Here is a 13829-nt window from a genome sequence, read left to right as displayed (position 1 = left end):
GCTTATACTCCCTCTGAGACATAAGCTAGATTAACAGCTGTTAAGTAGAGAGAGTGGAGAGGGTGTTGAAGATTGAGTAAGTGGGGAGTGTGAAGTCTTTTCTAGGTGAGTGATGAGTCCAGGATTGAGTTGATGAGGGAAGTCAAGAAAATACTAGGATTGCTGAGTTACACTGATGTCCTCATTTAGGTCTGGATACAAATTTAAAGGGACACTGTATGGTTGTGTGTGTGTGTGTGTGTGTGTGTGTGTTTTTTTTCTTTTAGTTCAGCTAGTGGTGTATTATAGAATAGTTGGAGAATTGGAGACTTGAAATCACCAAGGATGAAGGCCAGAATAGTGGTAGAAAATGAGACAGTGAGGCTGATGCTAAAATCTCTTAGAAATGGAGTTTTTTTTATAATGGCAGCAAGCTGTCTGGTGTGATTCATACAGAGTGCACTGGGGTCTGGCTGCGAATTCAACCATGTTGTGTCAAGCTAGTTTCTTTTTCATTGTTCCATAGCAGTGATTTTTAACCTGTGTGCCTTAAGAATTTTTAAAACATGCAGTACCTGACTATTTAGTAAGGGGCACTAACCTCTTTTCTCTTACATTGTCAAATAAAAAAAGTATAACAGCCAGCACAATAGCCATTTGGTATGAATGAATCAAAATTATACCTATTTTTTGCTGTTGTTGTTAGACCGATAGAAAATATATTTTTTGGTGTGTTGCAGAATTATAGTAATTAATCTCATGGTGTGCCGTGAGATTACGGAATACGTCTAATTTAGGAAGAAAGGAAATGAACTGACTACACCTCATATCATGCTCTGTAATCGACTGTAAAAACATATTAACCTACCTTTTACATTGTTATCAGCACTATAATTGTAGTGCTATAGATGATGTTATATTTTAGGGGTTCACTTTCTTCTGTCAGGCTGATCCAGCATGGACACATTTCCTTGAAACCAACAAGACTGGTCTCTCTCCAGTGTGCCCTTCCTCGAGTATTTACCAGGATTTCTCCTGGGTTGACTCTGAACTCCAGATTTTTGTCTCTCCTTGAATATTGTCTTAGTGTGTTAGCCTCATTAGCAGCTTCTTTCTGCTTTGTTTCTTAATGTGTAAGTGCCTCAAAGGGAAATTATACACAGAATATTCTGGAGGGCTCAGAATTTGGAGATTCATCACTGCTGTGCATTTTTCTCTGGGAGCCTGTATCTTGGCTGCTTGGGCTTCTCAATCCAGTAAAACTATTACAAAGTTTTAAGCTTTTCTCTCAGGCCACAAATTAGCAAATGCCCTGGGGAAAATACCTACAGGAATATCCCCCACAAATTCTTTAGGTTGTTCTCTGTTGCCTTCAAACAGCTAGTTTTGTTATCTAGCCTGTTAATCTAGTCTCAATAGAAGGAATTGTATTTTAAAAGTGAAATTGGAAGCTTGAAAAGTTATACTTAAAAAGCAAGGAATGTGAAGTTGAGAAGTTGAAACCATTGACTATAAGTTGTTAGAGGATTTCTTACATTTATGGCACTGTTTGGGAAAAGGCTGTCTTAGCTCTTCTTACCACTCTCTTCTTTGACAACCTAGGTTTTGCTACGTCTTGTTATCTCTGCATATCACTGTCCCCGTATGTAGAGAGGTCTAAAACAGGGAGAGTCAATTCTTCATGCTTCCCCACCTACCTACAACAGTTGATATAGTTAGTTCTCAATAAGTAGATGTTAAATAAGTGAATTGTCCTTTATCTGAATTTACCTGTGAAGTTAAAGGCAACGTTTTCTTTTAGTTTTTCAGGTTTTAAATTTGTGCTGAGTACTCTATATAATATTGACTATGAAACAAAAAGGGCAGTAGTATTTTAGGTCATGAAAGATACAAAGTAGCCATTGATCCTGTTGGGCAATCACAATACATGTGATAGGTGTATGAACAATACAGATAAAGAACTCTGTGGTCTCCTGACAGCCCCCAGGGATCTTGGAGTATGTAGTATGAAAGGACACCTGGATTTGTGCGATGCAGGGACCCTGTCTAGACCATGTAAGTTCTATGGGAATTAATATGAATTGTAAATGCATTATTACATTTCAATTTTCTATTAATTCCAGGTGACTCTGAGTGAAGGTCCTCACCACGTAGCATTGTTTAAAGATAGTTCTCGAGAATTTGATCTTACCAAGGAGGAAGATGTAAGTAGCATTCATGTGAGGTTCATGTGTGTAACTTCATAACCTGCGTAAGCTTATGAAAGACAACTACAGGGAGTATTTGTTAACTGAAGATTTTCTCAGGACTTTGTTGTTTTCCATTCATAGCTTGCAGCATTAAGACATGAAATAGAACTTCGAATGAGGAAAAATGTGAAAGAAGGCTGTACTGTTAGCCCTGAGGTGAGTGTTGCAATTCATTTCACCAATGTATTGTAATCTAATGGTCATGCTATGAAATAAATCATGATATTGGCATTGATATTTAGATTGCTGCTATTCCAAGATAACATAGATATTTTTAATATTCCTAATATATCATTTTGTGGGAAATTGTCTTAGAATAATTACTTTTAGGATCAGAAAAAGAACATTTTTCTGAGCACCATATCTGAATGGATGAGATACAGACTTTTCAGACTATATATCACCGAAGAGTTCCTAACAGTTTCCCCACCCCCCCAACTTTTTTTGTTTTGTTTTGTCCCCTGAGTAGACCATATCCTTAAATGTAAAAGGCCCTGGACTGCAGAGGATGGTGCTTGTTGACTTACCAGGTGTGATTAATGTAAGTATATACAAAACTTGTATTTTGTCGTATTCCTTTTGTGGAAAACATTTATAATGACATTTAAAACCTTTTTCTTTAAGACTGTGACATCAGGCATGGCTCCTGACACAAAGGAAACTATTTTCAGTATGAGCAAAGCTTATATGCAGAATCCTAATGCCATCATCCTATGCATTCAAGGTAAATCTATCACAAGATTTTAATTGCACTGATATGCTTCCTTTAGCAATCCAGGCTTTGCTCTAAATATGCATTTTATATAAACATGAAGATAAATATGTTTCACCCTCTTTTATTCGTTTTATTAGTAAATAGAATTGAAGTTGGGAATAATTTCACTGTAGGCATCAGAGAAATTTTTATTGGCTAGAATATCTTTTCATAACAAAGATGTATTAAGAAAATTTTTCTTACTATAATGTAGACACAACAGTGTAGCTTGTGGAAATTTTTAAAATCCATTTTGTAATTATTACATTGTCATTTTTTTATTTTATTTTTCAGATGGATCTGTGGATGCTGAACGCAGCATTGTTACAGACTTGGTCAGTCAAATGGATCCTCATGGAAGAAGGACGATATTTGTTTTGACCAAAGTAGACCTGGCAGAGAAAAATGTGGCTAGCCCAAGCAGGGTGAGGGAAAGTTCTTTATTATGAGACATAAGATTCTTTGTACAAAAACTTGTATTTTACCTTATTTCTGTGTGGAAAACATTTATAATGATGTGACAGGAACTGTTTGTAAAAAAAAAAAAAAAATCCTTATGGAATACTTTATCAGAGAGTAGTAGAGGGATTTTTCTTGGTGTTCTGTAAAAACAAAGTATTGGAAAGTTATAGTAAATTATTTAAGTGTAATTTTGAGGTATAAATAAAATTCCATAATTATAGTTTGCTAATGTTGTATACTTTAAATAATTTTGTATGCTGACATACTGTCATTAACCTAATTCGTGATGTTTCTTTTTAAATTGATGTTCATAAATTAGTGTGAAACTAGTGACAGTAAAGATTCCTTTTGGACCCTATGTATGCCTTTTTTTTTTTTTTTGCAGATAAACATTATCTTTCCTAACTGATCAAAGACTGTGTAGCGGATTTTTATAAATAGAGAAGGCATTAGATTAGGTGTTAGCAGTCTTATCTGTGCTCCACCACCAACTGGTGTGTCCTTGGGCAAATCTTGTTACTTTTCTGTATCTAGTCAATGCACAATCCAGCCTACTAGTCTAGTTCAGTGATTTTCAACTGGTGTGCTGCAAAAATTTTTTTTTTAAATATATTTTATTGATATTTTTACAGAGAGGAAGGGAGAGGGATAGAGAGCTAGAAACATCGATGAGAGAGAAACATCGATCAGCTGCCTCCTGCACACCTCCCACCGGGGATGTGCCCGCAACCAATGTACATGCCCTTGACCGGAATCGAACCTGGGACCCTTCAGTCCGCAGGCCGACGCTCTATCCACTGAGCCAAACCGGTTTCGGCAGCAAAAATTTTTAAAACACACAATACCTGACTATTTAGTCAGGAGCCCTGGTCTCTTTTCTCTTAGATTCAAATAAAAAAATAACAACAGCCAACACAACAATAGCCATCTAGGACAAATGAATCAAAATAATACCTATTTTTTTGTTGGATCGGCAAAAAATATATTTTTTCGTGTGCTGAAGAATTTTAGTAATTAGTTTATGTGTACCATGAGATGAAAAAGTTTAAAAATCTCTGGTCTAGTTGATCTCTAGGGTCATTTTCATTTCTGAAGTTCTGTGACTTCAACTTCCTATACATGTTGCTCAGTGTCCTATACATGTTGCTCAGTGTCCCTAAAGGAAAGAAGTTTATTTCAAGGTAACATTATGTGTGTTATTGGGGTTCAGGTCTTGACTTAGGTCATGATCTCTACTTAATTGTAAAGGTATAAGGTATCCTCATTAAGAGTGAAGAATCTGTAGCCAGATTGGTTGGTTTCAAATCCTGGCCCTACTGTTTGATATCTTTGTAACCTGGGAAAAGTTATTTAAGTTTTTTTAGTGCTTTAGGCTTCCTCATCTGTTGGAAATGAAGGTACTAGCTCATAAGTTGTGATGGTTTAATGAGTTCAATACTTGTTTTAAAAGTGGTTGAGATAGTGCTTGGCACAAAAGTGTTATATACAGGGTGGCTGTCATCTGTTATTATTTTATTATTATTATATTCTTATCCCCCATGGAACAACAACTTCAGATATAAGTACCTATTCCTGCCTAGAATTTCTCTCCTTTCCACCTGAAGCTTTCTGGAACTGGGCTTCTCTATCAGGGGTTCCCAAGACAGATCCCTCCTATGTTCACTGATTGGAGGACTCACAGGACTCAAGCACATAGTTATACTTACACTTAAGACTTTTTCAATGAAAGGAGACAAAGCAAAATCACAAAGGGAAAAGGGACAAGAGATGATGTCTAGAGTAAACCAGGCTCACGTTTTCAAGAGTCCTCTCCCAGCAGAGTCACAGAGGACATGCTTAATCCCTCCAGCAACAGGGTGCTCATTAGAGACTCAGCACCTAAGGTTTTTATAGGGACCTGGTTATGTAGGCACCTTCAGGTACCAAAATACAGACGCCCAAAGGAAAGCAGACGTTCAGCATAAGCCACATTGCTTGCACAATTGAGCTACTGTTATTTAAGGAAAGTTTTATATCATTTCAGGGAATTGTTTACTAGTTAAGTTTCCAGATGCCAGCCTAGGACAAGCAGGCCTTTTTGAGGACTGTGTTAACTCTTTAATTCTGACCTTGGCTTTACCTTATTTTATGGGTGAGGCATGTTGTGGCAGTATTTGTCCTAATATGGAGAGAGGGGAAGAAGTAGGTGGAAGCAAATTTCTGTGCTTCTTCCCATCGCTCTTCATTGTTTTCATTTCTTTTTCCTCTTGTCTAGGTTAGTGAGTTTGTATTTCTTTTGAAATGCAATTTGAGCTTATAGCAGTCCTTTTTTATACCAGAGTCAGCATTAGCTTAGGGATGTGGCCTATCTTAGAGCAGGGATTCTTACATCAGTAAGTCTTCAACTGGAGGGCCTTCTGGGAGTAGGAACTCTTTTACACTGTGTGAATGATAGATCTCTGTACAAATATGCATTTTTCTGGGGCCAGAGTGTATAGTTTTGGTTACATTTAGAAAAAGATTTTTGACCCTAAAAGAGTTGAGAACCAATGGGTACAAATATTTTTTTAAAAGAGTATAAAAGGACAGTCCAACTTGGTTAGAATTTAGATATTTGCAGAAGAGTATGGGGAAATAATAGCAGCTACTATTTATTGAATTTTCTGCATTCCTGGCACTATGCTAAGTATCATTATTGTCACATACTAGAGGCCTAGTACACGAATTCATGCACAGTGGGGTCCCTCCGCCTGGCCTGCGGGATCAGGCTGAAACCGGCTCTCCTACATCCCCCGAGGGGTCCCAAATTGCGAAAGGGCACAGGCCAGGCCAAGGGACCCCACCGATGCACAATCAGGGCCAGGTAGGGACACTGAAGGTTGGCCAGCCAGGGAGGGACCGCAGAAGGATTCCAGGGCATGTCCAGCCCATCTTGCTCAGTCCCGATCAGCCAGACCCCAGCAGCAAGCTAACCTACGGATCGGAGCATCTGCTCCCTGGTGGTCAGTGCACGTCATAGCAACTGGTCAACCAGTCGACTGCCTGCCCTCTGGTGGTCAGTGCATGTCATAGCAACTGGTCAACCAGTCGACTGTCTGCTCCCTGGTGGTCAGTGCACGTCATAGCGAGCGGTTGAGCGGCCTTAGCATATTATTAGCATACTACGCTTTGATTGGTTGAATGGCCCACTGGTCGACCGGACACTGAGTATATTATGGCCGGAGGGAAGCCTGGGTCTTGGGTGCCAGAAGGAAGCCGGTGCCAGCAGCCGGGGGAAGGAAGGCCTACTCTCGCACAAATTTTGTGCATCAGCTCTCTAGTAGAGGATAATTTTCTTAACAACCATTTTGAAAGAGTTGGAGCATACTTAAGGCCACATAGCTAGTAAGTAGCAGAGCAGAAATTCAAACAGAGGCCTCACTCCAAAGCACTACACATCATTCCAAGTTTTAATTTTGGTACTTGTGTTTTAATAGAACATTTTTAATATACTAAAATTAAATGTATTTATTTTTTCCTCAAATAGAAATTGAAATACATTTTAATACTTTTGTGTAGGTTTACATATTTAAATTAACTGTACATATATAGCATTATTAAATTTGCTTTCTAAATGGTATATAATGCTCTTTAAAATTATGTAAATCTTTATCTCACATTTATTTTTCTCACTTTTAAAAATAGATTCAGCAGATAATTGAAGGAAAACTCTTCCCAATGAAAGCTCTAGGTTATTTTGCTGTTGTAACAGGAAAAGGTATGCAAAGATGGGTTACTGTAATTGAAGTTTTTGTTGTTTTCAAGTGATAAACATTTTCTCAGAACTTCACCATCATCTTTCCCTAGGAAACAGCTCCGAAAGCATAGAAGCAATAAGAGAATATGAAGAAGAATTTTTTCAGAATTCAAAACTCCTAAAGTAGGTATCTTGTTTAAACATTTAAAGATTTGATAGTGAGGGAGTAGCTTGAACTAGTAGTTTTCACTTAAAAGTTTCTTTATAGCTGTTAGTTTAACATTGACTTTTCAGAATTTTTTCCAGATGGTGATCTGTACCTACTAAATAAGTCCTCCAGCTAGCCTGACAGAACTCAGAGCAGTTTATCACATGGTGCAATACATGCTCACATAGCAAACTGCCCCTGTGGTGTGGGCTATGAATGACAGCATGGACACCTGAAGTTGTGTTACTTATAAAGTGATTTTTAAAAACCAACACTTACATTTTTAAATGCATATCCATTTCTCTTACAGTGTTGGGGGAAATTGAAGTGGGGCTGGGGATGTCAAAGAGGTATCCCTAAATACTAGTAGATATTGACAGAAATTATCAGAAAATACGATACTAAAGAAAAGCAAAAAGGAAGAGCTAAAGGGCAACTGAGTTATATTAAAACTTTATATAAGTAGAGAGTCTCTCGAAGTGGAAAAGTATGTTTGCCTCTCTATTAGTATAGTAAATCTATATAGTTCTTATACACATACTATTGAGTATTATCCAAAGGGATAGGAGCCTACAGGTGTATAGAACTGTGCTGTCCAATACGGTAGTCACTAGCTTTGTGTCTTATTTAAATTTAAAGTGGTTAACATCATATTAAAATAAAACTTCATTTCTTAATCGCACTAGCCACATATTTAAAGGATTCAATAACCCCATGTGGCTAGTAGTAGCTACCATATTAGTTAATTTAGATATAGAATAGTTTCTTCATCACAGTAAATGTTATTGGACAGTGTTGCTATAAAAATGTATACGTGGCTGTTCTCATTAGGTTATCATAACAAGCTCATTCTCAAACTTAGTGATGGTATCGTCCTTTTGTTATTTTAGTATACTTTAACTTTTGTTACTTTTAAAAGGGCCAGCATGCTAAAGGCACACCAGGTGACTACAAGGAATTTAAGCCTTGCTGTATCGGACTGCTTCTGGAAAATGGTACGAGAGTCAGTTGAACAACAGGCTGATAGTTTTAAAGGTAAGTTGGGTTTTTGAAATAAGGCAGCACATTTAGACATTGTATTAGCTGACAATCTTAGGCATCCATGAGGTTCTTTACTCCCTTTAACAGTTGCTTTTCAGTTCATTTACTATTAGATAGTATGTGGAAAATGGGAAAAAATTCCATTTTTTCCATCTAGTATTATAAGAACAGGGTGTTTCCTCTTAGAGGAAACATTGCTGGGAGCACATTGCGAGTTTCAACAGATTAGAAAGTTTGCAGTAGTATTTGGGAGAAAGAGCTTAGTAAACTGCAGTGAAATCAGAGTCCCCCTTTGGGGGTTGTGGAGAGAGGAAATGTGTTAGGAATCAGAGCAGCCTGTGCCTCAGCTAGTTCCTGAATTCCATACTTTCCTGCTCCATGGCTTTGCTCCCATAGTTTCATTTGGTGAGAATACACATTTCTTCCCTTTTTTCATTTGGCAATCCTACCTATTTATTCCATTTAGTCCCTAAGCAACCTTGTAAGTATTAGTATTAGTCTCATTTTACAGAAGAGAAAACTGAGGGACAGCATACCTTACCTAAGTAATACACCCAGCATCATACAGTGGTAGACCCAGGATTTAAATCTTGATATAAATGCAGAGTCCTTGCTCTTAGCTACTGTACTAAACTGTTCTAGTCATGTGTTTTGTGGATTGGATGTAAAAAGTAGAGTCAAGGAGATTAGTTTTGAAAACTTGCAATATGAGATTCAGAGATGTTGAGAGCCCAGAGTACTCAGGAGGCGTAGGTGCACACTTAAATTCAGTTAATGAAGAAGATATGCATGATAGCTTTTAGCCATGCCTGTGGAAAGAGAGTCCTCTAACTTGAACACCTGTCCTTCTTCCTCAGCAACACGTTTCAACCTTGAAACTGAGTGGAAGAATAACTATCCTCGCCTGCGAGAACTTGACCGGGTAATGTTTGTGCACCTCATGTATTTTGCATATATCTAATCCAGCGATTTTCAAACAATGTGCCGCAAGGTATTTTAAAACATGCAGTACCTGGCTATTTAGTCAGGGGCACTGACCCCTTTTCCCTTAGATTGTCAAATAAAAAATGACAACAGTCAACACAATATCTGTCTGATGTGAATGAGTTAAAATCATAACTATTTTTTTGTCAGATCAGCAAAAACTACAATATATTTTTTGGTGTGCCTCAGAATTTTAGTAATTAGTTTATGTGTGCCGTGAGATGAAAAAGGTTGAAAATCGCTGATCTAATCTAATATTGCACTCAAACAAAATGTATTTTAATGAGCGAAATCTGGTAAGCTACATTGCTCTGGTTTTTACCATGATTACTAATTTAAAGCTGCAAGAATGCATTCCCAGGAACAGTTATTTTTCTACAATAATTTAAATTATTTTTCATAACATTAAAACATAACTAGGGTCATGGGATGTCAAAAGTATTTAAAAGTATTTTCTGAGATGAAGAATTTTTTAAAGGTATTATAGAATTAATTGTATTTATGTAATAAAAATTTTAAAACTTTTTTACCTTTTCAACATTTACTGTTGAAGAATATACTCTAATTTGATGGGATTTAAATACTGGTTTTCCTTGATTTTAAAAATGCCATTCGTTGTAGAATAGCATCAGTTTACTAATACACTAAGTTAATATGTATTACTACTTTCATATAACATTTGGTATGTGAAAAATTTATCTGAACAAATGTTATGTAAAAAACTACATTCAGAATTAAGTGAATAAGGTAGACATTTGTGTCGGTTTCTTTGTCCTTGTCTGGATATTGGCATTTCTACAAAAGATACTAGAAGAGAAGGGTATTATTTGCTGGTCATGCATGCTTCAAACTTGAGCTCATTCTACTAGCCTGTCAGAGGCCTTCTTTTTAGTTATTTCTGAAAATTGTGGCAGGGCAAATGGACTTCTTATGAAAATCTTACTTTCTTGTATCTGTATTGCCTAGAACGAACTATTTGAAAAAGCTAAAAATGAAATCCTTGATGAAGTTATCAGTCTGAGCCAGGTTACACCAAAACATTGGTGAGTATTTGACCTTTTTTCAAAAACTTTACTATATGAATTATAATGAAATACTAAAATTTAGATTGATAAAGCTGTGATTTATTGTAGCTGTGACTCAATCCTCAAAATATAGGCAGAAACATAAATGTATCTAACCACTGTTCTAGTCTACCTAATTAAGTATTTAAGTACAATAATTGTGTACTTATTAAGTATCTTTCAGAAGAGATAGTCTAAAAGATAGCTTTTTACTCTTTTTTCTTTTGTTGTTGTGTGTGTTTTTTTGTAATTGCTAGAATGATTAATTTAAAACAGGGGTTCGGGTGGGCGGGGGGAGGATGTCTGGGCTGCGGGCCATATAAGGCCCATGAAATCATTTGGACTAGCCTTGCAAAGGCATTAGGGGTGAGTTAATTAAATGTTTGACCAAATATAGCCGGCTAATTTTTAAGTTGATAATTTTTATATGGCCCGTGAATGATGTTATATATATCCAAATGGTCCTTGCCAGAAAAAGGTTCCCCATGCCTGATTTAAAAGGTTATCTCACTCCCATGCTCAAAACCTATAATGGCTTCATAGCACACATCCAAAGTTCCCTAAGTGGTCCTCAGAGGCCTGCACTAACAAGCCCCGGCTGCCTTTTCACCCTCTTCCACTCTGCCCTTTATTTGAGGACTCTAATGCCCTGGCTGCCTTGCAGTTAGTTCTTCAGGCAGCTCTACCCTGAGTGGCCATATTATGATGATCTCTGAACACATAATAATCCGGCCACTCAGTATATATATATTAGAGGCCTGGTGCATGAATTCGTGCATGGGTGGGGTCCGGCCAGCCTAGCCAGAGGGAGGGGACGTGGGCGGTTGGCAGGACTGCCTGCTGGTTGAACTCCTGGTCAAGGGGACAATTTTGCATATTAGCCTTTTATTATATAGGATATACACTGAGTGGCCAGATTATTATGCGTTCAGAGATCATAATAATTGGCCACTCAGGGTATATTCTTTTAAAATCTGATTGCTTGAGGCTTTTTTTTTTTACCTTTAATATGTTTTGTACAAATCACTTTTCAAATTGAATCCTATTTGAAATTTTTCTTAAATAGCAAGTAAATACATCCCTTTGAAAAATACTCATGCAAGTCTTTCAAGGCAAACTATCACTTTCAGCTTATGCTTTGTGTAAATTTGGGTGTTCTTAAATTTGTTGGAGTGGGGCACTGTAAACAAAGTGGGTTCTATATACCTCAAGTAAGCTATGTCTAAATAGCCCTTAGATTTTTGCAGTCATCTGTTAATTATCAAATTCCTGGTGCATATCTTATCTTTCTAGCGAAGTCTGTAGTATCTTAAAGAATTTATCACTCTTGGAGCAGAACTATTCTTACTGTCATGCATTACAAATAGTTTCTGTACCTCTTCTGTTTGCTCAGTTCAAGATTATCAAAATTGACCCTACATAGTAGAGTCCAGTCCTTGAGTTTGAATTCAGTATTACTAGTTTCCCCATCCTGGTAACCTTTCTTCCTCAGTAGTGAACACTTTTATCTCTTTAAGCAGTCAAAGTTTACCTGTTTTTAATCTCCCCTTATTTAAAAAAAAAAAAAGGATTTTTGATCTAACTTATTGATTAATTATATACAACACAACTTACCTTTGTTATTCTTTGTATTTTAAGTCAGTTCTATGGCTTTATGTAAGCCAATTCATTTTTTAAGTTACAAGAGAGCTATATGTGCATGTACACAGGGAATGAATATAATACTACTCATACTAGGTTGTATGAGGAAAAATGAGCATAAAAGGTGATTTGTGAACTGTAATAACTAATAATGCCATTTATGGCAGAAAATATGTGTTTCTGTAAATTCCTAGCATCATCAAATAGCATGGTTGGTTTTGTTTGAGCAGAGCAAGTCTGTAATCAAAGTTACCAGCAAGAAAACAAGCCTTGATGGTAAATCTCATTTATTTAGCACACAGGTGGCTGAGGAGAATTGTGCAGGGACAGGAAGCCTGCATTGCCAGATTGCCTGTTGAGAAGGCAAGGAAGAGAGCTGGGACAGCTGGCTGCTAGACATTTATTCTCTGTGCTGCTGGAGCAGATGATTTTGTATATTTTCATCATTTTTTTTCAGGCACTATAGCTTAACAGCTCCTAATTTTAACTGTTCATACCACATTGAATTCACCGGCAATGTACCCCAAACATTTTTTAAAAATATTTTTTATTGATTTCAGAGAGGAAGGGGGAGGGAGAGAGAGATAGAAACATCAATGATGAGAGAGATTCATTGATCGATCAGCTGCTTCTTGCATACCTCCTACTGGGGATCAAGCCCGCAACTTGGGCATGTGCCCTTGACTGGAATTGAACCTTGGACCCTTCAGTCCACAGGCTGACATTCTATCTACTGAGCCAAACCAGCGAGGGCTGTACCCCAAACACTTTATGTTTGTGACATATTGATGTCTTAGGTAGTATCTTTTTGCTGAATAATGCCTTATGTGATATTTTAGAATGTGTGCTTAAGATGCTTATAATTATTTAATCACAGGACTGTTTGAACTATATATGTGCTCTGGAAGTAGTAGTATAAACATTTTATGTCCTAAAATGATTGTTTGTTACTCACTTATAGATATTCTACTATACTTTAATTATATTTTAAGAAAGTTATTGGGGGTTTAGGCTTGACATATGTGCATTATAGTGAGAAATAGGCTCTCAACATTTTCATACAGTATACCTGATCATCAGGAATCGATTATTGACATTAAGCTGGAGATATTGGTATATCATTAACATTATGTGACCATCATCATAGATTTTTTTTTTTATATGTCATTTGGAAGAATAGCTGGCTGGATTTATAGAAACACACTTTTTAAAGAAATGGTACCATGGTATGGATACAATTTTTGTTGAAGGGCATTAAGTTTATTTTGTTGAAGTTAGAAGAATGAAAGGAAATTGGGAATGCACAGTTCAGTCCTCTAACTCAAATTTAAGGAATCAAAAAAGATTTCTGATATAATCTGAGATGTAAAGGTGGTAGGTAAAGGAAGTTTGTGACAGGGATATTGCAGAACCAGGAGGTGAAAGCAATAAAGGTGAAGCAGGTAGCTGAAGACGGTCACCCCTAGTTTTAGCATAGGAGGAGGAAGGAGGCAGGAGATAAACACTAAATATAAGCAAGACATAGATTATTGTGTGTCTTACAAGCCAAGTACAGAAGACTGGAATTTATCCTATGAGCAGTGAAGGCCATTGAGGAGGTTTAGGTCAGATTTGCATTTTAGAAAGGTCTTTGTAGTTGAGAAAATGGAATATAGGTGGAGAAAATTGTAAGCAAGGAGGCAGTTGTTGAAATAATCTAGACCAGTGGTCGGCAAACTGCGGCTCGCGAGCC

The 13829-nt window shown here is 37.0% G+C and overlaps 1 protein-coding gene across 4 annotated transcripts in view; it reads left to right on the top strand.

Annotated features, from left to right (window-relative positions):
• The window catches only part of OPA1 (OPA1 mitochondrial dynamin like GTPase), a 96036-nt gene that overhangs the window by 37106 nt on the left and 45101 nt on the right, over positions 1–13829 (top strand). For all 4 annotated transcript variants that reach the window (XM_080655304.1, XM_080655302.1, XM_080655301.1 and 1 more), the window contains 10 exons: positions 2103–2183; positions 2310–2384; positions 2698–2769; positions 2853–2952; positions 3277–3407; positions 7108–7180; positions 7270–7342; positions 8287–8402; positions 9266–9330; positions 10359–10435. In XM_080655304.1, the coding sequence (XP_080511430.1) occupies positions 2103–2183; positions 2310–2384; positions 2698–2769; positions 2853–2952; positions 3277–3407; positions 7108–7180; positions 7270–7342; positions 8287–8402; positions 9266–9330; positions 10359–10435 (863 nt within the window). The remainder of the gene's footprint in view (positions 1–2102; positions 2184–2309; positions 2385–2697; positions 2770–2852; positions 2953–3276; positions 3408–7107; positions 7181–7269; positions 7343–8286; positions 8403–9265; positions 9331–10358; positions 10436–13829) is intronic.

Source organism: Plecotus auritus, assembly GCF_963455305.1.
Source record: "Plecotus auritus genome assembly, chromosome: 2".
NCBI classification, from domain to species: Eukaryota; Metazoa; Chordata; class Mammalia; order Chiroptera; family Vespertilionidae; genus Plecotus; species Plecotus auritus.
Note: the sequence above shows the minus strand (reverse complement) of the source record. Positions and strands in the feature narration are given on the sequence as shown.